This window comes from Candoia aspera, chromosome 3 (assembly GCF_035149785.1).
Source record: "Candoia aspera isolate rCanAsp1 chromosome 3, rCanAsp1.hap2, whole genome shotgun sequence".
NCBI classification, from domain to species: Eukaryota; Metazoa; Chordata; class Lepidosauria; order Squamata; family Boidae; genus Candoia; species Candoia aspera.
Window position 1 is genome coordinate 146,090,432 of NC_086155.1, and position 25,040 is coordinate 146,115,471.

The window sequence follows — 25,040 nt, forward strand, 5'->3', positions numbered from 1 at the left end:
GAAAGTGCTAATGTTTTTGTTCATTAGCATGTTTGAAATTTGTAACATCATTTTCAAGTAATATTTCCAGCGCAAATAGAATTTTAGAAAGATACCCGGTTTCGGTAGATTGTTTTATTTTATTATTTATCAAATTTGTCACCTCCCATCTCCTCCCACCAGAGGGACTCATTAGTCATCGCCAAGTACAGGAGAAAAAAATTAAACTTTTATTATTTTATTTTCATTTTGTTGGAATTTTTTTTTAATGCTGGGGGGTCCTCAAAGCTGCACGTAGCTTAGTGCCTCAACACGTACAACATCCGACCCTGCCTCAACGTCTATTACAAAGCACTGCATTTATCTTGCATTTGTGGGTGCCGCCGTTTGCGTCCTTCCGCCGGCTCTAATCCGCACGCCGAAGCAGGCAGCCTCCGCCTCCGGAGCAAACTTGGGCGCAGCTCCACCCCTTCTACTCCATCGCTACCGGAAGCTGCGCGTTTTGGACGCGCAAAGCAGTGGGGTGGTGGGAGACATGGAGTGTGTCCGGGTTTTGAGGCAGCGTCTGCGGCCTGGCGTGCACTGTTTGCTTAGGAGGCGGATTTGCTGTAGCTGTAGCCACCGCTATCGTCTGCTCCTAGGAGGGTGCTCGTGGCGCTTTCCAGGTGCTGCGGCTGGGGCGCCGCTTGGCTGCAGGTCCGAAAAATGCCGGTGGCACCGAATTGACGGACAGACCTTACTTTGCGCAAGTAAGTCGTGCCTTATGGCCGTCTACACCGCCTTTCTGGGAAGTAAATCACATGGATTTATTCGCTAGCGAAGGGGCATAAGGTGTTGCTGTCTAAGTGCTATCAAGTTCAGCAGAAATCTTTTCACCTGAATATAAATAATGACTGAACCGCCCAGAGTCCCCCTCTTGGCAGGAGATGGTGACAAATTAGATAGATAGATAGATAACAAGTTGGTGTCTTGGGTGCAAATCCGCAAAGTACTCCGAAGTTCCCCAGTGGGATTATAAAAGCGTCTACAACTTTGCATCTTGAGGCATTGAACTTTTCCACACAGAACAAGTAGCCTGAACTTATCTGTACGTAGAAAAAAGATTTACTGAATTATGTGGCAGTTTTTGAGCAACTGACTGGATTTTCAGTCCAGTCATGCTTGTTTGGAGTTTGAATCAATGTGGAATGCAAATCAGTCATTACAGTTTGTGAATGATGGTGTATGGCATAATGTGATGAATTAAACTCAGTAATGGGGTTTTCAGCCATTGCTAAGCAAACTATAGTGTAGTGTGTTGAAAGTGTATTTGGCTTGATTTATAATGTAATTATAAACATTCTAATGGTTGCAGAATGTTGATTGATAATGGATCTGATCCCAAGTAGGTTTGCAGCTAGTATCTGGATGTCCTTTAATAATGAACAAAACAGGAAGTGGCAAGCAGCTTGTTTTACTTTGAAATGTGAAGTGTCCATCAAATCACATAATGCAGGCTCTTCCGATTGTCATTTTTTAACTAGCTGAGGAAATTCCACTGAGGAGCGTGCATCATTTTCAAGGTATCTACATTGCCTTTTTCCAAAGTTGTTCTTGGCCCTGCAGGAGGCATACAAGGTAGAGAAATCTCTGTCTTTCCACTGCAGAGCTCATAACAGCTTGGGATACAGAAGAAGGGCAAGATAATTACTGCCCCATGCTGCTGTGCTATTCAGAACCTAACTGGAAAATACACATGTGTGCCCAGCTGTTTCAAAATGAGAAGTTTTAGATTTTTTTTGTGTCTTGTACACATTGCCCTAAAAGTACTTCTTTGGGATACCTTTCTTATCCCATCTGTAAATATCCTCCAAGGAATATGTAGTCATCCCATTTTTACTTTTAATAGCATCCATATTTTGAGTATTCAGAACAAATTGTGTACATTTTAGGAATGTTTATGACACTCCTGTATTATAGATTAGGATGCTGCCCATTTGCTTTAGAAAACTGAATGAATGAAGCAAGACTGGATGGTTACCAACAGTATTCAAAGTAAATACTTAAATGTGCATGGGAAAGTGCTGCAGTTACAGCAGAAAGTTCTGTACTGTGCTAATGTTAATTTTAAGGTCAGGGTTAAGCCTTTGGCATATCAATAATAATAATGTATTAAATGTATATGCCATCCCAGCGATTCTAGGCAGTTTACGGTTATTAAAAACATTTAAGAAGAAAAAGCAGTACAAAAAACAGCACAAGACAAAAGAAAAACAATGGCAAAGAAAACAAACCCAGAGGAGAACAAAAAGGAAGAAAGGAGCATCAGTTGGCATGGGCCACCAAAGGCATGGGCCAAGAGCCAGATCTTTTGGGCTCTTTGAAATACCAGTAGGGTGGGAGCCATTTGAATTTTGGGGGAACCTCATTCCAGAGGCAGGTGCTGCTACAGAGAAGGCATGTTTCCTGAGTCCAGAGAGATGGCAATGTTTAACCCAGTGTTTCTCAGCCTTGGCAACTTTAAGATGTGTGGACTTCAACTCCCAGAATTCTGGGAGTTGAAGTCTACACATCTTAAAGTTGTCAAGGTTGAAAAACACTGGATTAATCGATGGAACCCAGAATGCGCCAAACCTGCCAGATCAAACTGGCTGGGCAGATACTGTGGGATACTATATAACTCTGTGTGCTTTCAAGAATTCCAGTTTGGTCCAGAGAGTTTTGCATGCAGCCAGGTAGAGGCTAAACATGAATGTATCAAGGTCAGGATAAGAGGTAGCACACAAAATACCATTTCTCTCTTCCTACCTTCTACTGAGATGAGATTTTGAACTTAGAATTCCCATCACAAGCTGAATACCTCATTATCCCAGTTCTTCAGAACGCTTTGCCATCAGAATGACAGATGCTGTACAGAAAATGCAAGTCAAAAAGGGCCTTGCCCACTTGTACCTAGCCCCAGCACAAATGTGCCTCTCTCTCTCTCTCTCTCTCTCTCTCTCTCTCTCTCTCTCTCTCTCTCTCTGTCCCCATCACCTCATCTCCAGCCAAAGAGTGAAACAGGCTTAAGTTGTGTTGGTGTTAAAATAGTGCCCCCTCTCCATACATATACACACCTTGTTTCAGCACCATCGAAGAAAAACCAAAGAAAAGTATGAAAAACCTGCTAGGGTTTACCAGACATTACCCTGGAGGGAAGTAAGGGACTGCAGTGATTAGAATGGGGCAGTAGAGACAAGATTTGGATTAGCAATGTAGACAACAAATTTCATGCCAGTTGACTTTAATACTGACTTAAAGATGAGAGCACTTCAGCTTTGTAGAAGACATGTCTACCACTTCTATATTGTTGGAAATAAAACTTTGTGGTTTGTGTCTGTAATGTAACCAGGAACTAAGCTGAAAGAAAACTACCTTTTATTCTATGGCATCTTTTTTCCAGATGGAATTTATTATTGAACAACATTCCTGCTGATGCTTCATATTAGCAACTTTTTGTTTACAGCCTCTCTCCTCTACTTCTCCCTATTCACTTTAGATGATCTTTCTCAGCACTGCAGTACAGAGGTGACTCAGGCTACTCTAGCCAGTGTGGCACCAGTGTTTTCAGTGGTAAGTATTCCTCCATAAGTCCATGACATAGAAGGCATAGGGGAAGGATAACTCATGGTACGTGGAGGAAAAGGATGCTGCAGGAATAGAGATGTAAAGTAGCAGATGAATGCATGTGTTTAGAATTTCTAAATAATGCAATGTTCACTCACAACATTGGTACAAAAGAATAGCATATAAGAAATAAAATACTAAAACATCAGTTTGTAAAATTGGAAGGGCTAAAAATAATTCATCCTGTATTGGGCCACTAGATAGGAGGAAACATGTATGTATCAATTGTCAATAAATGAATTAAGAGACAGTTCTAAACACACTTCCTTGGGCAGCCTTCCCCAGTCTTATGTCATTCCAGATAATCTGTGCTGGCTAGGGATTATGGGAGTTGAAGTCCAGCCCTTTCAGAGACATCTAGGGGTCTATCGTTTTAGGATTGCACTAAGATAAAACTTTTACACAATTGTTTTATTCTCATTGTACTATTAACTATTATGCTGTTAGTTTCTGTTTGGTGTTCTTGGTTTATAAAATAATGTCCACATCTGCCACTTTATTAGTATAGCAGAAAACAGTGTATTTTTCAAAAGCACCCATACTGAGTCATGTGTATAAAAGGTACATTATGTGGAAATACGTTATCGTTATTCGTCTTACAGTTAACTGCCTTATTTCTGAATATATAAAATTCAGTAGAAATCTGTCTTATTTATATTTGATATTTCTGAATAGTGAAATATTTGATATTTCTGAATAGTGGAAATACTATCCATATTAAATAGGACAATTTTAATTTCAGAATGTGCTATTGTTTAAAATTTTTCTGTTTCCTTTCTTTTAGATGAAGTTTGATAAAGAAGGCAATGTTACTTGCTATGGTATGCAGAATTCTTTTTTACTTATGAATTCAACAAAAAAGTGAAGTTTTACAGACATGATAGAGTTTTTAAATAGATATTACAACATCAGTAGTTGCTGACAGTTTATCAGCAATTGCAAATACTTTCTGTTAAATTTCAGATATTTGTTGTGTTTGTTGAAGTGGTAACTTTCAGAAATAATCTGCTTGTCCCAAGTGGTCCATGTTTTCATTTCATATTATTTAAACATCTTTTTTGGGCAGAAAGAAAGAAAACAGAACTATATCAGGAACTAAGTCTTCAAGCACGAGATCTACGGTTTCAACATCAAGTAAATATTACACCCAGAAACAACAAAATTATTATGAGAATGGAGGTAAGTAAAATATATGAAAATAATTGTAGCTTAACAGCTTTCAGTTATTGGGAAAACTTTTGAAATATTTACACATGGCAAGTTGAAACATCGTATTTCTTTTCTTTACTAATTATAAGTAAAATATTGTTTACCTTCTTCTTCTCCCCAAAATCTTCCAAAATACTTTGCATGTAATCAGTAAAACAAAACAGTTTCTGTCTTTTAGATTGTGCAGTGATAACATTACAGAAAAGATTGGAATGGAAGATGAATTGAGATGTAGCAAACACAGGAGCCAGTTCTTAAAGTTAAATTGTACTGTTTAAATGGCAAAACAGGATTGAAATAGTTTAGGAAGAGAAACAGCACAGTGGAGATGAGCCAATGCAAATTGAGAGGAAAGTCTCTAGATGGTGTCGAAGAGACCAAGATCATCATCTTACTTTATCAGGAGGCCTGCTAGAAAACTTTGAGACAGTCATTCTTCACCTAATCTACTTCAAAGTGTTATGACGTCGAATGTAATGGGAGAACTCAGGGGAAGGATGGAATCAAAAGATGTACAATAAGGAAGAGCAACTAAAGCCAAATTAGCAAAACCACAAGAAATAGAAGCAACATATAAAAATAGGAGACAATTTGAAATTCAGGACAACAGCAATAAAAACAAAACACAAGTTGTATAAATCCAAAGCTAATAGCAAAAGAGAGAGCCAGTTTGGTGTAGTGGTTGAGGCACCGGGCTAGAAACTGGGAGACTGTGAGTTCTAGTCCCGCTTAGGCACAAAGCCAGCTGGGTGACCTTGGGCCAGTCATTCTTTCTTAACCCTAGAAAGGAGGCAATGGCAAACTACTTCCAAAAAACTTTGCCAAGAAAACTGCAGGGACTTGTCCAGGCAGTCTCTGAGAATCAGACATGATTGAACGGATTAAAAAAAACAGCAAAAGAAACACCACCAAAACAGTCAAGAATGGATTCTACACCTATTTGCTTGGGAGGAAATCCTCTTGAATTCCATGAGGGTTTATTTCTGAGTAATCTTACATAGCCAAGAAATTCTGGTTGCTTTTAAAAAGTTTTTTCATCTTATAACTAACAACCCAAGGGATGGGTTAGACAAATCTCTTTGGGAAGGTAATTATACAGTATTAGCATAACAACTGAAGAAAACATAAGTAATGAAATGTTAGCTAATTTTCTTGTTTGCTTCTTTTAGTTTTTGAAGGCTGTGATAACACCAGAGTATCTTCTAATCCTTGACTATCGCAGTTCAAATCTGGAAAACTGGCTATTCCAAGAACTGGCATCTCAGCTAGCTGGAGAAGGTCAACTAGTTACATACTCTTTGCCTTTTGAATTCAGAGCTATAGAAGCAATACTACAGTATTGGGTGAGCATGCTTACGCTGTGCTGAGCGTGATTGTTGTGGCCTTTCCCAATCTGGAGCTCTCTGGACATGGTGGACTGCAACTCCCAAGAGATCCAGGAACTTAAGTCCAACATATCTGGAGGACATTGGGTTGAGGACATTATAACCGTTTGCTGAAGGAGGCAGATAAATATGAGAATTGTGGCTAAAGGCGGCACTTTTTTATAGGCTAGTTCAGGTGGCTGAATGTAATTAGTTTATTCTGTACTTAAAGACTGTGTTTCTGAGCTAGTTTCCTGACAACTTCTGTAATTAGTATAAAGAAAGAAAATACACCACAGAAAATTGGGAGATTCCTGCAAGGAAAGTGAAGAGGGCTGACTTGACCACAAGTGAAGATATTTTTGATTTGATTTTTAAAAAATCCCTTATTTTGTGCAGTGTAATAACTGACAGGTATCAGAAGTAGTTTTGAGTGCAAATATTTACTTTTGAATGTTTATATATTGCATGTTATTGCATATATATCCAATACAATATAAAATAAAATAGTAACATTAAATTCACTATTTAAATCAGTGGCAGTGAGAAATAGAATAATAAAAGATTTCAGCATGCATCAAAATTGTGATAAGGTCAGTATATGTTTTATTTCCAATAGAAAGGTGTTCTGCATATATTTCTACCTGGATTACCAACTTTGTTATAAGTTCAAGATTATATCTCTGTTTTGTTTGACAAGAGGACTCTTTTAGAAGGCATTCTAAAAGAATTGTTTTAATTCTTATGAAGGATCATGTTGTTATCTAGATCAGCTACCTGAGTGGCAAACTTAGCCATCTGCAGCCTCAAATTCTTGAGACACTGAATGCTTTAGTGGATCCTAAGCTTTTGTCTCTGGATAGGAGCAAAGTCCATATCTTATTGCAAAATGGAAAGAGGTAAGCAAGTCTACCTTCACTCTCTTACATTACCTTGTTATGTATGATGTAGTAAGCCATTTTCTTGAATTATATAACAACTGTACCCTTATTACTACAGATGGCTTAAACTACATATTAGGCAGGGGTAAAAGCACTGTAGGTTAATGTCTTAAAAGCTGAATTGATTTGTTCAATTCCAGTTGTTGCAGTTATAATCTTTTTGTTGCAACAGATTAACATAGCTACCCATAATGTAGTTGTGGAAGTGAGACACTGTAAACCACTACTGAAGCAGATGGATTGTTTGAGCCAGATATAAAAAATAAACTACTTAAATTTCTGTTTTAATTTTATACTACAAATCTATTACAGTGGCAGACAAAAGAGAAAAGAGTGTCCTTGAAAGCCAAGAATTAACAGTGGCAGAAAATCAGGTGATAGTCATTCTTAAAAGTCTTGGTTAAGACAACAGTTTGAAGCTGGTGCATTAATAATGTAATATAGACATCATAATTGAAATGCCTATTACTACTTAACTTTTCTCCTACATTAGAGATGTAGCTGGGGAAGGACTTCTTACAAATCCCAGCAGGTTCATAGAGGCAAAGATGGTCTTTCAGGTAGCAGGTCCCAACTGCATAACACTTTAAATACAAGATGTTTTTCTATCTGTTGATCCGAGATGACAGATTCTTATTTCTACATAACATGAAGCCACTGTAATGGTTTATGGATAGTAAGCATTCCTTCAAGCATAGATGAAATACATTATTGCTCAACTGTGGAGAGACTTCAAGAATGACTGCACTTTGGATTTTGACTTGACCCAGCAAGAGGTCTAACAGAGCAAGCTGATGTGTACAAACAGATCTTCAATGAAATATTGGTTAACTTTAACTTTGAAAAATATAGTATATTATGTCGTGGGTCTCTTACACTTTTATTTTTTAGTTTGTCAGAATTAGAAACTGATCTTAAAGTTTTCAAAGAGACAATATTGGAAATCCTAGATGACAAAGAAGTCATGGAAGAACTGTGTCTGACTAAATGGACAGACCCAGAAGTATTGTAAGTATAAGTTGTAAAGGCTCAAGGAATATGTCTCTGATTGTCCAAATTCTACTTCAAAGTTTTTGAGATGGAGGGAGAATACGTTTCGCTATTTTTGTAAACCGGCTAATTTTCCAAATGTCTTAATTTTTCACTGCACAAACACTTGCACCAAGTGTTATTGTTTGTAGCATAGTTATGCTGAGAATGTATAGTGCTCCCCTCAAAAGCACACCAAATGCTGTTTTGTCAGAAACCAACCAGCCATCATATGACAATTATTATAGCTAGTAGTTAATGACCTGTGACCTTTAAAAAAACTTGTGGTTTCTCTAAAATGAGACTGACAAATGCATTTCAGTGGGCTGTAATTCAAAGTCTGTTTGATTATCTACTTCCAACAGAATTCTATTACATGGCATATTTCAGTCAGAACTAGGTTAATTGCATTCTTTTACAAATATTTTAATTGATTTCCTTGAGTACAAAGAGAATATAAATAAAAAGCAGAACACTGAATACCATTCAGACAATTCACCCCAAGCTATATAATAAAAAAGCTAAATACTGTAAAACTAACAGCAGTCATAAATGCAAAAAAGTAGAAGAAAAAATGAAGTAAAAAATTAAAAGATGAAAAAATATATAAGAAAATCAAATAATACTATAGCAACAGATTTATCTATTTTTCTACAACCCCAAATTGCAATTTTAATGCAAAATGCTGCAACTCAATTTTTAGACTGGGGTAAATCTAGATCACATGGAATCATACTGTGCCGTATTCCTTTTCTGTTGGTATAAAGCTAGTTCAAAAGCTGCGGGTTGACATATTTCAATAAGCCAGCCTTTAGAGCAGTGTTTCTCAGCTTTAGCAAATTTAAGATGCGTGGACTTCAACTCCCAGAATTCCCCAGCCAGGTAAGGCTGGCTGGGGAATTCTGGGAGTTGAAGTCCACGCATCTTAAAGTTGCTAAGGTTGAGAAACACTACTTTAGAGTTTGAAACCCAAACATCCTTCCAGAATGGTACGGTTACCTTTTTTACTACAATCCAGGCATAATATATCCAAACCTCCCTGTAAGTAGGCAAATTCCATGTTTGGGAGATATACTGAACACAACAGTAACATCTTTAAATCTTACTCTTAATCTCCAAAATTCTGGTTCAACATTGTATTAATATTTCACTGGAGAATGTGACCAAATCATGTATGCTAGGGTGCCTTCCAACTTATTTAATCTCCAACATAGGATGACAACCAGCCTTTTTTAAACATCTGTTGGGAAGCCCAATAAAACCCCCACAGATTTTTTTTTAATTAGCCTAGTTTTCAAATCAAACAAAACATATTTGTTGTTCCTTAATTTCATGTGTACACTGCCAAAATCTCTAAGGATTCTCAGTGGGTACAGGAAAAATACATTTTAAAAGACTGAAAGAAACAATATACAATAAACAAAAATGAAAGGGCCACAAACTAATGAAAATATAAAATAATAATAAATTAACCAAACCAGAAGATAGCGAAAGTAAGATGGAATCAAGGCCAAAATTACCTCTGAAAGTACTCTGTTCTGAGCAGCTTACCAAAGGAGTTGGAAAGGAGCCAACTGGATGTGCACTGGGAGGCCATTTCAAAGGACTGGCGCAGCTGCTGAAAAGCAGTTTCTCTGAGCCTTGGCCCCCTCAGCTTGCTAAAGTAGGAGCACTGCTAATAATTTCTCCCAGTTAGATCAAACTGGCCAGGCCGATTCCAGTGGAAGAATGCGGTGCAGCAGATAACTAGGCACCAAGCCATGTAGGGCTTAAAGGTTAATTCGAGTATTTTAAACTGCCCCAGGAAGCCTGCTGGAAACAAATGCAGGGCCCATAATACTGGTGTAATGAGCTTCCACCAATGAACACCAGTCAGCATGTGGACTGCTGCACTCTGAATCAGCTGCAGATTTCAAGTGATCTTCAAAGGCAGCCCCATGTAGAACATGTTGGAGTAGTCTACGTCAGGGGGTGAGCAGTCTAAGTCAGGGAGTGACAAGGGTATGAGTCATTGTAGCAAAACTTAATACTTGAATTGCCATTCAGCTCTTTAGTTAAATTATAACCCTTGTGAAAACTTGTAAAAGTCTTACAGGTGTAATTAACAATTAACTGATCAAGAGTGACTATACTGTATCCCACTTTAGACCCATATTCTTTAAAAAGGAGATTAATTGTTTTAAATAGGGGCTGTTCCAAAATACCAATTTCTAATGAGAATTCAAATCAAATTTTAATTTCTTTCCCAGAATGTCCAAATACATGTATTTGCCAGGTGCTGAAAAAAAATCACTGAGTACTTATTCTGGTTGGAACAAAGTACCTACCAGAATTTCAAAGATTCCAGATAATAACTAACTGGGCCTACTATGGTACCTATTCATTACTTATTATGCATGTGTATCAGTCTTGAAGCTATATTCATTTCACTACATTCTTCTCCATAAACTCAAAGGTATTTTCATCCTTCTCCTAATATCCTCTTTTATCTGAGCTATACAACCTGAGATACTCATTTGTACTTAAGGATTTTCTCCTGCTTAAAGGTATTTAATCAAAGAAATAAAGGAATCATAATTTTTTGCATAACTGTAGCTACCTTATCACCAGTTGACAGGATATTAGATTTGTTCCAATATTGTATATCCACAACATTTACCATATTATTGTACCATTTGTACAAATCTTGGTAAAGATAGCTTTTTACCCATTTATCTTCTTTATCTTCTGGGTAAAGATATTTTTTAATCATTAAAAAGACCCAAGGTAAGTTTGCTTACAGTTGATATTCCACATGGATTATTAATAAGGCCATTGTAGTTTGGAAATCTCACTTTAAAAATATTTTGAATGATAAAACCTGCAAAATGAGAACAAGATCTGTTAGGTAAGCAAATTAATCAGGATTTTGTTAGATTTCTCTACAATAAGTACACGCTGTTTCCATTGCCCGGAAAGAAAACCATTTGCTTTTTCTGCCATAAGTGAAATCCCCAACCTGAATATGCTTAGAGGCAGGTGAATGACAATGGTGCTGATCCAATGTACAACTAAAGACTGTTCTTAATTGCTAACTATTCTTGATGTTACGCTCACATAGACGCCACTCAAGGGATAGTGGTCCTCAGATTTTACACTGCTAGGAGGAATTTCCTGTTAGTTGATAAAAAGTGAATTTTCAATGTTTTGTTGCAATATACTATCACCATGGCTTCTGTTTGCAATTGGTCTTATTGTTACTGTTCACAGTGAGGCAAGTCTCTCTGGAATTGACCATGTGGAGGAGATGGAACTGCTGTTGGAAAATTACTACCGGCAGGCAGAGGATCTTATTAATGAAACCCGGGAACTTAAAATACTGATTGATGATTCCGAAAGTATCATCTTTATCAACTTAGACAGGTTAGCTGTGTGGAAACAACTCATCAATTTTCCTTATGTGTATTTTCCATCATTCTGCTGGGAGATTAATTGATTATCCAGTACTTTTTCATGCAAGAATTGTACTTTCTCTTTGTGCAGTTTAATTTCCATTTCTTTTACTTTCTTCTATGTCCATTTTCCCCCCAATCTTGACACTACAAAATAGTGATCAGTCCCACATTTAGAATTTCTCATCACCTTCGTATCTTTCACAAATTCTCTATCATAAACTGTTAATCGTATTTTTTTTATTCATTCCTTTTCCATGCAGGCTCATGAGTACACTTTAAACCACATATTGTAACGGTTGCCTAATCCCAAATACTCAGTCTCACAAGCTCGGGCTTAAAGATAACTGATTTATTAAAGGAATAGTATGCAAATACAGAGAAAGCTGAGAATGAGCAAAAGCGCGCCAAATACAAACTTAAAAGCCTTGCCTGTGAGCACGTTCCGCCCCATCCCTCGTCAGGGCGCTCCCCCTCCCAGGTGCTAGAAGCCGTTAGACGCGCCTGGGAAAGTAACCTTGAGCAGGAGCGCAAACCCAAACATACATTCCAAGCCCTCAAAACAACGGAGGGTGAGGGAATGGAAAAACCCCGGGTGAAGGAACACGGAACAGAAGATGACATGTGAAACGTTACAATGTTAACAGCACATTGAAATGGGAACATGACATATTGCCCCCCCAAAAAAAACTATGGAGCAGGTTTGTCAGGATAGGCAGAGTGAAATTGGGCTACCAGACGAGGGGAAAGCACGTCTGGAGCAGCAACCCATTCAGGATGAGGGAAATGTTTCCAGCGGACGAGGTATTGTAAAGCGGAGCGCTGGCGTCGGGAGTCGAGGATGGATGTCACCTCGAAGTGTTGCTGGTTGTCGATCATGAGCGGAGGTGGTGGAATGGGTTGGGGATGCCAGCGGTCCGACGGCCGGTAGGGCTTGAGTAAACTACAATGGAAAACAGGATGTAAACGTTTAAGGTTGTGAGGCAAATCAAGTTTAAACGTAACAGGGTTAACTTGGGCGATAATTGGGAAAGGTCCGACAAATTTAGGGCCAAGTTTCTTGGAGGGTTGTGGGGATTTGATAAACTTAGTTGACAAGTAGACTTTATCCCCGACAGTAAAAGATGGTTCTGGGGAACGCTTTGCATCGGCATGGCGTTTATAAGTAGCCTGGGCATGGAGGAGAGCTTGTTGAATATTAATCCATGAGTGCTTGAGAGAGTCCGCCCAGTCAGTAAGGGAAGCTGGCAGCGGTTGTGGATGGGGAAGTTCAGGAATAGGAACAAACTCACGTCCAAAAACTGTTTTAAAAGGAACTTGACCAGTGGTTTGATGAACGGCATTGTTGTAGGCGACCTCTGCAAATGGGAGTAGGTCAACCCAATTGTCTTGTTGGTAGTTAACAAAAGCCCTGAGATATTGTTCCAGTGTAGAATTAACCGCCTCTGTAGATCCGTCCGTTTCCGGATGCCACGCGGTGGAAAGTGACTGTTTGGTGCCCAAAAGTTTTAAAAATGCCCGCCAGAATTGTGACGTAAATTGTGTGCCTCTGTCACTCACCAAACGGGCGGGGAAACCGTGGAGGCGGTACACGTGTATGAGGAAGAGGCGTGCCAGCTGTTGTGCGGTGGGGATAGAAGCGCATGGGATGAAGTGGGCTTGTTTGGAGAAAAAGTCTTTGACCACCCAAATGACAGTTTTGCGTTGACTAGGGGGTAGATCAACGATAAAGTCCATGGAAATGTCCTGCCAGGGGACAGATGGGGTGGCAACAGGTTGAAGGAGACCTTGGGGTTTGCCTGTTTTGCGCTTTATAGCTGCACACACAGGGCAAGCAGTAACATATGCCTTCAGGTCTTTGAGTAAAGTTGGCCACCAGAACTGCCGGCGAACAAGGTGCAGAGTTTTTACATAGCCAAAATGTCCAGCCAGCTTGTCATCGTGGCAACGCTGGAGTATGGTTTTTCGCATAGCATTTGGTACATAGAGGCGATCGTTGTGCCAGGCAAGATCGTCAGTGAAGGTTAAACTGTTTCTATTGGTTTGTAACCAAGTATCTGTTTTAAGGTGGAAAAGCAACTGTTGTTGCAAATCGGATGGAATTGACAAGCGCGGCGAGCGGCTGGAAGGCAGAGCGGCTGGAGGTTGCGTTGATTGCGCTCGGGTCTGGCTGCGAGTCACCGCTGCCAAACTTAATTGTTTGTCGGTCCAGACGGTGCCTTGGACCGTTGGCCCTGGGCCAGCATCTTGGGGTCTGCGGGAGAGTGCATCAGCTAAAAAGTTTTTCTTGCCTGGTATGAACTTAAGGGTGAAGTCGAAGCGGCTGAAAAACTCAGCCCAGCGCAGCTGTTTGGGACTGAGTTTTCGACTGGTGCTTAGAGCTTCCAGGTTTTTATGGTCAGTCCAGACTTCAAAAGGGTTGGAAGTGCCTTCCAATAGGTGTCGCCATGTTTCTAAAGCCATTTTTACAGCAAAAGCCTCTTTTTCCCAAACGTGCCATCTCCTCTCAGTTTCAGTGAATTTGCGAGAGAGGTAAGCACAGGGTTTCAAGGCGCCAGAGTGGTCAGATTGTAACAAGATTGCTCCTATGGAGAAATCAGAAGCATCGACTTGTACAACGAAGGGTTTAGAGGGGTCTGGATGCTGTAAAATTGGCTCTGTGGTAAAGATTTGTTTGAGCGCTTCGAACGCTTGCTGACAGGCAGGAGTCCATTTAAGGAGCGCGCCTGGGTTCTTTGAACGTCGCGTATCCCCCTGTCCTTTGGTTTTTAACAGTTCAGTGAGGGGGAGGGCAATTTCTGCAAAATTTTGGGCGAATGCCCGATAAAAATTAGCGAATCCAAGGAAACTTTATAATTGTCTCCTGGTACGGGGAGGCTCCCATGCCACAATAGCTTCTACTTTTGCAGGGTCCATTTCAATGCCCTTAGCTGAAATTCGATAGCCGAGGTAATCAATTTGTGACTGATGAAAGGCACATTTTGACAGTTTAGCATACAACTCTGGTTTTTTCAATTTAGCCAGTACCTGACGCACCAAGTGGATATGTTCTGACATAGTTTCAGTATAAATCAATACATCATCCAAGTATACCAGTACGCCCTTAAATAGGTGGTCATGCAAGACCTCATTGATTAGTTGCATAAAGACCCCAGGTGCTCCGGATAAACCAAAGGGTAAGATTTTATATTGGAAAGCCCCAAGAGGACAGTTAAAGGCTGTTTTCCACTCATCCCCTTCCCTTATGCGAATACGAAAATAGGCTTCTCTTAAATCCAGTTTTGAGAAGATTTTGCCTCTGGCCAGATGTGATAACATATCTTTGATCAGGGGCAAAGGATATTTATTTAATATTGAGACCGCATTGAGCCCGCGGAAATCGGTACAAAGCCTTAATGACCCATCCTTTTTTGGCCTGAATAGGACAGGGGCTCCTACCGGGGAATTAGCAGGCTCAATGAAATCCCTAGCCAGGTTTTTGTCAATGAACTCCCTTAGCGTAGTGAGCTCTTTGGGAGACATGGGGTATATTTTTGGGTGAGGCAATTTTACGTTTGGTAAAAATTCAATGGCACAGTCCGTTTTTCGGTGGGGTGGCAAGCGATCTGCTTCCTTTTCCCCAAATACCTCAGCAAAATCCTGATACTGATTGGGTAGTCCCTCAAGAGGTTGAAGCGTTTGCACAGTAGTATACGCTACCCCTCCACCCTCCATGTCCTCCAGTAGGTCTTTTTCGGGTACTTTGTAAAATCCATCTGCAAAAGTCACAGTTCTATGTAGCCAGTTGATAAAAGGGTTTTGTTGCACAAACCAAGGCATCCCCAGGATAACCAGAGGACCCCCCACTGGAGCTACCACAAATGGCAGCTTTTCCTGATGGGAGCCCATCTGCAAGGCGACCAGTCCCGTGGAATGATTGACTGCTTTCCCTCCCGCCATAGTTCCATCCAATTGGGTGAAAATCATAGGTCTTGGCAAAGGAAACGTGGGCAGTTCCAGAGCCGCTACGACATCAGGGTGCATAAGGGAACGGGAGCAGCCCGAGTCTAGCATGGCCCAAACTTCCACAGTTTTGGTTTTTGAGCTCAGTTTAACTTTAACAGTCAGTGTGGGGAAATTTCCACTCACCGAATCGTGGTTACGCCCGGTTTCTTCCACCTGCCCTAGGGCGCCCTTCAGGGCAGGTGGTAGGCTTTTCCCGCCGGCTGCTTGAATTGCAACTCTTCTTCCTCTTCTCCGAAGGGTAGTTCTGGGGGGTCCAGTTCTGCGACGGCCACTTTCAGTTTCCGCGGTGGAGCAGGAGCAGGCGACTTTACTGTAGGTTTCGTCTGTCGTTCCTCTGGACGGCGTCTCGGGCACGACTTGGCTCGATGCCCTTCTTTCCCACATCTCAGGCACTGACCTTTGGAGAATCGTCGTTCCCTTTCTTCTTCCCAGGATTTCGGTTTGGGGCGGCTGGCAAGTCCAGATGTGCGCGCTCCTCTAGCAAGACGCGATTGTCTAAGCTCTTTGGTATGGGCATAGGTTTGCAGGGCATTTTCTGCGCTGCCCGCCAACTGAATCCACCCATACAGCGTTTTGGGATCATCTCTTCCTAGTGCCCAGCGAAGGATTTCTGGTTCTAGCCCCTGCTTAAATGTTTCAATTAAGGTTGGCTCAGACCAGTCTTCCACTTTCCCCGACAAAGCTTTAAATTCCAATGCATAATTGGCAACTGAGAGGGACCCTTGGTAGAGTTTCCTCAGGGCATTTTTAGCTGTTTCTTGGGCTAGAGGGTCTTCGAAATGCTGTTTAAGTGCCCACAAAAAGTCCTCGACGTCCTCTAACTCAGTTGCCTCAGCCTGGCACAGTTGCACATACCAATCAGCTGCCCTTCCTCTCAGTTTGTTGGCAATGAAATTGATTTTGCCATGTTCTGACCGAAAGTTCCGGCCCCAATCTTCCATATAATGCTTAGCATTAGTGATAAAGAAGGAGAGCATAGTGGGATCCCCATCAAACTTTACTCCAAATGGTGGGAAGTTTCTTGCCGGCTCAGCTGGCTGTGGCGGTTCCGCGAATGTCAGCGTACACCGAGCCCCCATGGGTGGCCGATCCCTAGGAGGTCTTGCCTCTCGCCCCCCCGCCTGACGGGCTGATCGAGTCTTGCTTCTCCCCCTGGTTGGTAGGGTACTGTGCCTGGGGTACTGTGACGGCTCTTCCTCCCAATCCTCCGGGGTGGGCTCTGCATCTCTGGGTAGATCCTTAAGGATTGTCACTATTAGATCCATTTTATCCTCTAATGCCCTCATACGAGCTGGAGTGACCGGCTCTTCTAGGGGTTGGTTGGTTACCACCACCCTTGGTGACAAGGGGACTTCGGGCTCCCAGGATAATTGTGGAGACCCCCTCCCCGGTGCTCTTTCCATAACAGTTTTATGTTCACTCCTGAGGCTCTCCTGCATGGATATCAGCAGCTCATCTAGTTGGACATCCCGCAACTCCCGACGTGCTGCTCTTTGCGCTCTCGAGGTTAGAGCTGGCCGGATCCTTGCCGCCTCCCGCTCCTCCTCGCTTCCATCACTTGCGCGAAGCTGATGTTCGGTCATCGCTAGCGTTCCCTCTTATCCAACGATTGGATGGGGCTAGCGGAAAATGGATGAAATGATTCTCAGCTTTATGTAACGGTTGCCTAATCCCAAATACTCAGTCTCACAAGCTCGGGCTTAAAGATAACTGATTTATTAAAGGAATAGTATGCAAATACAGAGAAAGCTGAGAATGAGCAAAAGCGCGCCAAATACAAACTTAAAAGCCTTGCCTGTGAGCACGTTCCGCCCCATCCCTCGTCAGGGCGCTCCCCCTCCCAGGTGCTAGAAGCCGTTAGACGCGCCTGGGAAAGTAACCTTGAGCAGGAGCGCAAACCCAAACATACATTCCAAGCCCTCAAAACAACGGAGGGTGAGGGAATGGAAAAACCCCGGGTGAAGGAACACGGAACAGAAGATGACATGTGAAACGTTACAATGTTAACAGCACATTGAAATGGGAACATGACACATATGCAAAACAAACTTCTAAGCAGCTATTCCCAAAGCTGTCACCATTTTCCTTCATTCTTACCCAGTCATTTTTCTGTTCTTTTGTCTCTTTACCACCTGTCCATTCATGTCACCTAACAGAACATTTTTCTATGGATCACATTCATAGAATATTGCCCATTTGTTCACAAAGTTATCCCTGCTTTTTTATCATTCCCTGGAACATAATATTCAGCTGTCACAGTCTAAGAAATCCCTGTTTGTCACAGCCAGAGCAATCTGATTCATATTTTCATACATTTTAACCCTTCTATAATTAAACCTGAGTCTTCACTTTTATCTCCATTTTCATTTCACTTCCATCAACTCTGTTTCATTAGTTCAGACCACTTTCATTCCAGTCTGTTGCATTCTTTCCTTTTCTTTTGGTTTCACAAACTCGCCACATACAGTATCTGTTTTTATTTCATTTCAGTCAGTCATTCATGTTTTTATATTCCAATTCTTAATTTTTTTATGTGCCACAGTCATCAGTAGATGGGCCCATAATCTTTTACATCTGCTGGGCTTGGGTGATGTTGCTTTCTCATAATGCTTCTTGGCAAGACAGGGTAGACCAGGTTACCAGGTTTAATCATACATATGTATCAGTTCCAGTAAGTTTTAGCACATTTTGGTCAGCATGCCACAAGTGCACCTAAATTCCAGTTTACTTAAGGTGATTGTGCTTTTTGGGAGAGATGGGCGGTGATAGAAATTTGAAGAATAAAATAAAATAAATAAATATTTTATGCAAGCTAGAATCTGTAATGTACAGATGAACTTCCAGAGCCACAAAGTGTTCCCCACATCCACTAACCAGGAGTACCATGCACTCTACTCAAAGGCCAAGTATGGTCTTCTGCCCCCAGATTATTTTTGCCTTAAAGTACTCATGCCATGAAAAACAAGTCATCTTTTGTTTGCTTTTACATTGTTGCTTATGTGAACTTGACTTTCATTCTAACCTTCTAACAAATTCTTTTAAGTTCTCTGTTGTTCCTTCTTTATAGCTACTGGATCCAGAGTTCTGTTTTCAAGAAATTGAAATGTTGCTCAAAGCTATAAACTGGATGTTGGTATTAGTTTGTCATGTTAATTAAGTATTTCTGTGGAATATGAGTGGAAACTTATCAGGAAGGAAGACTGAATTCAAACTTCAGGAGTTAATTATACATATGTGTTACATATCTTGCTGCCTTAAGGGGCTTTAATTTAATTTAATGCAGCAGTGCTTCATTCCTATTTATCATGCTCATTATTTGTGTGGTGTTATAATTAAATTTTTGTTTTTTAAAAGCAGGGTCTATTCTAACCTAGGTTTCCCCTTAGAAGTTTAGTTAACATATGACACACTATGTTATATGTTAAACTGAGGAAAGAATGTTGCGGTCTAAGGAGGTCCCAGAAAACTGACAAAGGCATAGCATTCTGACTACCAGTAGTCCTTGTTTAACAATCATTCATTCAGCGACCATTCAAAGTTACAGTGGCACTGCAGGAATGTAGTCATGACCAGTCCTCAAAGTTACAGCCATTGCAGCGCCCTCATGGTCATGTGATCAAGATTTGGGCACTTGGCAGCCCGTCCATATTCACAACCAGAGGGTACACAATTGAAGCAAAATTTGTAGCTCGGGGTTGAACTGTGGAGTCCTTGGTGCTCTCTGAGCCTTGTTGTGGGCCCACTCCCTCTTCGCACTGAAGATGTTGCCTAGTCTGGCAGTGAAACGTCTGCAGGAAAACAACAAGGCTCAGAGAGCACCAAGGACTCCAGAGGGTACACTTCAACTCACCCACCCGCTTATCTCCCCCCCAAATCTCTGCTCTTTTGGCTGCCCTGCCCTCCACCACCCTTGCTGCCCTGTACTCCACTGCCCCTGCTGCCCCAAGCTGGCCTTCATCATCTTCCTCCTGCTGCTGACAAGGTGCACCCTCTGAGGCAGCTGCTGGCCCTTTGCAAGGTCTCTGTGAGGCTTCCGTGAGGGCCAGCAGCTGCCTCAGCTGGGCACACCTCATCAGCAGCAAGAAGATGGCAAAGGTCAGCTGGGGCAGCAGAGGTGGCAGGGTGGCCAAAAGGGCAGAGATGGGGGGGAGTTGAAGTGGAGGCAAAGGTGGCAGGGCAGGAGAAGCGTGAAGTCCTTGCCTAACAATGGCACAGTCTTCACTTAACTATCGCAACCGAGACTACCCGAACTGCTGTTCCTAAGCTGTGCGGTCACATGATTTTTCACCTAACAACCACTTTTGGTCACAATTAGGGACATTAATGGGTCATTAAGTGAGGACTACCTGTAGTAGGCAAACTAATCTTCATTGGTAAAGATGTATCCTTCTGGAGCAGTGTTTTTCAAGCTTGGCAACTTTAAGATGTGTGGACTTCAACTCCCAGAATTCCCCATGCTGGCTAGGGAATTCTGGGAATTGAAGTCCACACATCTTAAAGTTGTCAAGCTTGGAAAACACTGCTCTGGAGCAACAATAGCATTAAATGGATGGTACCACAGGCTGAACTAAAATGTGTATAGTGGTAGATTTTAGAAACTCTGGTTATAACCTGGAATCCTAGTCCTAGAAGCAAGTATGAAAGAGCATCTTCTCTAAAGTTGTTTAAAATCTCTGAAGCAAATATTAATGGTCACATTTAATCCTTCAATTTAACAGAGTTATATTTTATCTCTTTAGCCACCGTAATGTTATGATGAGGTTGAACTTGCAGCTGACCATGGGTACTTTTTCAATCTCGCTTTTTGGACTGATAGGAGTAGCATTTGGTATGAATTTGGAATCATCATTTGAAGAGGTGAGAAACAATACTGAAAACAGCATTCCCAGATTATTTGTAAAATATTGCAGTAAAGTCACAAGGGCTGCTTTTAATTGCAGTGTGCCAGGTTGCTAGAACTTGCAAATAGGATACGCATTGTTTAAAAAATACCATGAGACCATTGTCTCAGGCTAGCAAGCTATTTACTGTATAATGCTTTATATTATTCTTTATGGAACTGCACAGCATCCCTACTTGTTTTATATCCTGTTACATCAAAAGGCTGGCATTTCAACTTGTTGAGATTTGTACTAGGAGCACCAGTAACCACAATCATATCTGAACAAATGCAGTCTGCTTTACCCTATGGGAGATCAGAGGGTTTTTGAAGAAATCAACTTTACTTCATCGACCTTTCTCCATTTCACTGGTTTCCTCTTAATGGGGCAGAAAAGGTTTCTGGAAGCTCCAATAGAGCGTATGATTAAAAAAAAAAGGAAGCTTAAAAGCAGTTGTCTTTGTTTAGTGGGAATTCCAATGGGAAGAAAAGGAGCCATTGTAGGTGCCAGGGATCTGTTCACTTTCCATGTCATCCCTACATGACTGGTGTGTTAAGTGCTGCTCCTGGGTTGATAAATGTGTGCTACCCTCAGTTAAGAGTCGTTTTAAGAAATGTCGTAAGATTTAAATATATAATGAAGGTTTTGAGGTGGGAATGATTCATTGTGTGCTCTTACAATATCAGAACCATGGAATGTTTTGGCTGGTGACAGGAATCATGTTCCTAGGCAGTGGCTTAATTTGGCGGCGCCTGCTTACATTTCTTGGGCGGCATCTAGAACCTTCAGTACTTCCACCAGTAAGTATGTTTTCATTATTAACTGATATTAAGCTACCTCATTCCTTCCCAACATTTTAGCTTAATGCTCGTATGCAGGTATATTGGGAATAAAAGAAGCAACAAAGCCATTTGAATCGTGTGTATAAAAGCCTGAAATAAAACAAGTAGTAGTAGAGTGTGGCTACAGTATATGAATTCAATAATATATTGCCTGCTCTCTATAGAAAGCCACCAAGAAGTAGTAGTTTAGCTAAATGTGTATTTGTCATGCTGGAAGTGTATTTGATTATTATGGATATATTAATGAATGGTTTTCTCCTACTAATCCTTGGCTGCCAGGATGGCAGTCCATTTCACCTTTAAGCCTGCAAAAGTTCCATTGAATAATATTACACATTTTGAGGTCTAATTTGGAGGATCCATGTGATGACAGTTGCAGGAATGTCAGTAATAGGTTTCCTGAGTTGAAATCAATACTTTGTAGACAAATGCATCATTTCTAACAGAAATGAAGTTCTACTGTAGAACCAGAAGGGGCCAATTACACTGTCAAGTCCAATCTCCTATCAGTTTATTAATGCATTCTGGACAATTGGCTATCTTGTTTCTACTTGTACATATCAAGTGAAAGAGAGCTCACCCCCACCCCCACCATTGCACTACTCCTACTCTTCAGTCCTCTTTTTTTAATATTTGATCAGATTCTTATCTTCCTGTAGCTTCAGAACATTATTCCTTGCTCTGCATTCTGGGATTATAGAGGACATGTATGATCCGATTTATGTGTGTTGACCTACCTTGGGTAACTCACTACCTTGAGTTCCTGAACGAAAGGTGGGATATCATAAAACAAACAGAATGGTGAATTATTGTGCATTTCCAGTTCTCTCTGTATTTTGCCTGGGTTTAGGGTGATGTTAATCTACAAGCTTTATTCAGATCCTGAATTCTGTTGGTTGGCTGTCTTGTTTTTGAGAATGTTTGAATTATGCAGGCATATTGATGATTAAAGAATTGTCTTGTGTGATGAATGTTCCTTACAGTATGGCTTTGCTGCTGTGTATGCCCTAAGCGCTATCTTCCTGCTGTAATCACAGCACCATCTGCCCTCTGAGACAGTGCCTCCTAATTTCAGGCAGAATTCTAAGAATAACAGCCAGAATGAGCTTCTACTTTCTGGCAGGGTTTTGAAGGGAGGCTCCTATTTTAAAAAGTCAAATGTAGTCCTTTAAGAACTTCTTCTGCTTAATGGTGGTTGCACATGGCTTAGCAGAAATGCACATGATTGATAAACCTCCATTTGATTCTGAGTGTATATTTCAGGTGTACATACTGTAGTTCCAGACTAAGGAACAAGCCAGACTTCCCCTTTGTACCTTAATTAGATACAACTTCACTTACTCCAAGGATACTATATTTATACTTAGTGTACCATGTATAGTATAAGCAAAGAAATGGTAATATACCGCCAGTGTTCTTTAGCATAAGTAGAGATAATGAACTAGCCTATTCTACTTAAGAGGTTGAAAGAGGTAGTGTGGCTGTCCGGGTTAGCTAGTGCAAGCTGCCTTCCTTTAGCATACTTAAGCACACCATTGCACCACCAACTTCACCAGTTTTCACAATCCTCATTCTGCTGTCTTTTTCCCCTCTAGATTCCTGCTTTGCTGAAAAAAACGCAGTCAGCAAATGGGAAAGTAGAGTTTAAGAACGTTTTTAAAACAGAATCCTTTGAGTCAAGCAGAAGTACGATGACCAGCCAATGACATGAATACTCCAGGATATCTGAATTTGAGACTATCTTCCTGGATTTCCTTTTTTTAAAAATACAGCAGCCTTTATCATTTGACTGTGTTATATGCCAAAAATACGAAGTTATAAATCTTCAGCTATGGAGAGAAGGCTTCAGAGTTTTGTATACCACAGGAGAAAATCTGAATCATGAAGATGTTAAAAAGCACCTCCTCCTCCCCCTTTTTTTCCAAACTAATGCCTCCTTTAGGAATTCTGATGAAGTTCAATCTTTTGCCAATGTAAGGAAACTCTGTGTCTACCCTAATAATAGTGTCACTTGTATTCCTTCACAGGCATAGTTCATAAAAGATAAAAGTGTTGTCTACATTATTTCTAAAGAGTGAGATATATTTATGTAAAACTAATGTTATCTTTGATAGCAAATTCTTTCTTGAAAATAATGTAGTTTTCTAGAATGTTAATTTAATGTTCCGTTGTCCACATATAACTGGATTTTGCAACTAGGAATGAGAGCACACTGGACCTAGCCTATTCTAACATCAAGAACGCATTTAAGGCTTCTCCGCACCCCCATCTCGGTTCTTCAGACCATCCTACTGTAATGCTAATTCCAGCATACAGGCCTTTGTTAATTAGAGGAAAACCAATTGTGAAGCAGGTGAGAGTCTGGCCCGAGGGAGCAGTGGAAGCATTACGAGGCTGTTTTCAGTGTACTGACTGGGACATATTTAAAGAAGCTGCAACGAATAATCAACATATTAACGTGGAGGAATACATTTCATCTGTATCTGCATATATTCAGAAGTGTATCAAGATGTCAGTGTTGTTAAGAACATGACTATACGGGCGAACCGGAAATCTTGGATGACTCATGAAGTGCGTGTGAAGCTGAAAGTGAGGAATGCTGCTTTTACATCTGGTGACGTGGGGGCATTCAGAACAGCAAGAGCTGATCTGAATCGGGCTATAAGAGCAGCAAAGCAGGCTTATAGTCGGATGGTTCAGAATTTTTTTTATGATCCTACAAATGCTAGGCACTTGTGGCAGGGTATTCAGACCATCACAGATTACAAGGTTACTCCGACACTGTGTGAGGAGAATATAGACTTAACAAACTTAACATGTTTTTTGGCAGGTTTGGGGCACTTAACAATACCCCTGCAAAGAAGGCTGTTCCTCATCCTGATGATCAGGCTCTTACCCTTGATATAGTTGATGTCCAGAGGACCCCGAGAAGCAGCAATATGCAGAAAGCAGCGGGCCCAGATAATATTCCAGGGTGGGTACTCAGGGACTGTGCTGATCAGTTGGCCAGTGTTCTCACAGACATCTTCAATGTTTCATTGCATCAGGCTGTGGTCACAGTATGTTTTAAGACTGCAACTGTTATACCGGTGCCTAAAAAATCTACAATCGCATGTCTTAATGACTATCGCCCTATAGCGCTCACTTCCATTATGATGAAATGTTTTGAGAGCCTGATAAAGGACCATACTGGCTCCAGATTTCCCCCATCGTTCGATCCACTTCAGTTTGCTTACCGGCGGAACTGCTCTGTAGAGGATGCAGTCTCCTCTGTTCTTCATTTGAGTTCACCACATCTAGAGGAAAACAGCTATGTGCAATTGCTGTTTGTTGATTTCAGTTCAGCATTTAATACAATTGTTCCTCAGCATTTGGTGAACAAATTGGGCTCTCTGGGTTTTAGTACTCCTTTGTGTAACTGGCTACTTGATTTCCTCACTGATGGGTCCCAGTCGGTGTGAGTTGGAAATAATATCTCCAAGCCTATTTCTTTGAGCATTGGTTCTCCTCGGGGCTGTGTCCTGAGCCCATTGCTTTACCCTGATGACCCATGACCATTGTGCCAGGCTTACCACCAACTCCGTTGTGAAGTATGCAGATGATACGGCGGTGGTGGATCTTTTCAGGGAGGGCAGTGATTGGGCTTATAGGGAGGAGGCGAAGGGTTTGGTGGATTGGTGTAGTATAAATGGCCTGGTTCTAAATGTTGAAAAAA

At 41.0% G+C, this 25,040-nt stretch overlaps 1 protein-coding gene across 2 annotated transcripts; it reads left to right on the forward strand.

Moving 5' to 3' along the window:
• Nucleotides 1–493: 493 nt before the first annotated feature.
• Nucleotides 494–23,546, forward strand: MRS2 (magnesium transporter MRS2). Of its 2 annotated transcripts, XM_063298972.1 has the most exons (11): nt 494–728; nt 3,497–3,570; nt 4,409–4,445; nt 4,691–4,803; nt 6,003–6,176; nt 6,966–7,096; nt 8,030–8,146; nt 11,417–11,569; nt 20,343–20,460; nt 21,170–21,283; nt 22,921–23,533. In XM_063298972.1, the coding sequence occupies exons 1-11, from the start codon at nt 515–517 to the stop codon at nt 23,029–23,031; spliced, it is 1,356 nt and encodes a 451-aa protein (XP_063155042.1). In that variant the 5' UTR covers nt 494–514; the 3' UTR covers nt 23,032–23,533. The 2 variants fall into 2 exon arrangements, with proteins under 2 accessions (XP_063155042.1, XP_063155044.1); XM_063298974.1 differs by lacking the exon at nt 21,170–21,283 and having other exon boundaries at nt 22,921–23,546.
• The last annotated feature ends 1,494 nt before the right edge of the window (nt 23,547–25,040 follow it).

Bases quoted from the DNA above. Each gene is read 5' to 3' on its own strand.
- MRS2 (XM_063298972.1), top strand. From the start codon at position 515: ATGGAGTGTGTCCGGGTTTTGAGGCAGCGTCTGCGGCCTGGCGTGCAC. The intron at 6,177-6,965 runs GTGAGCATGCTT...GTTGTTATCTAG, and splicing joins AAGCAATACTACAGTATTGG to ATCAGCTACCTGAGTGGCAA. The intron at 11,570-20,342 runs GTTAGCTGTGTG...TTATCTCTTTAG, and splicing joins ATCTTTATCAACTTAGACAG to CCACCGTAATGTTATGATGA.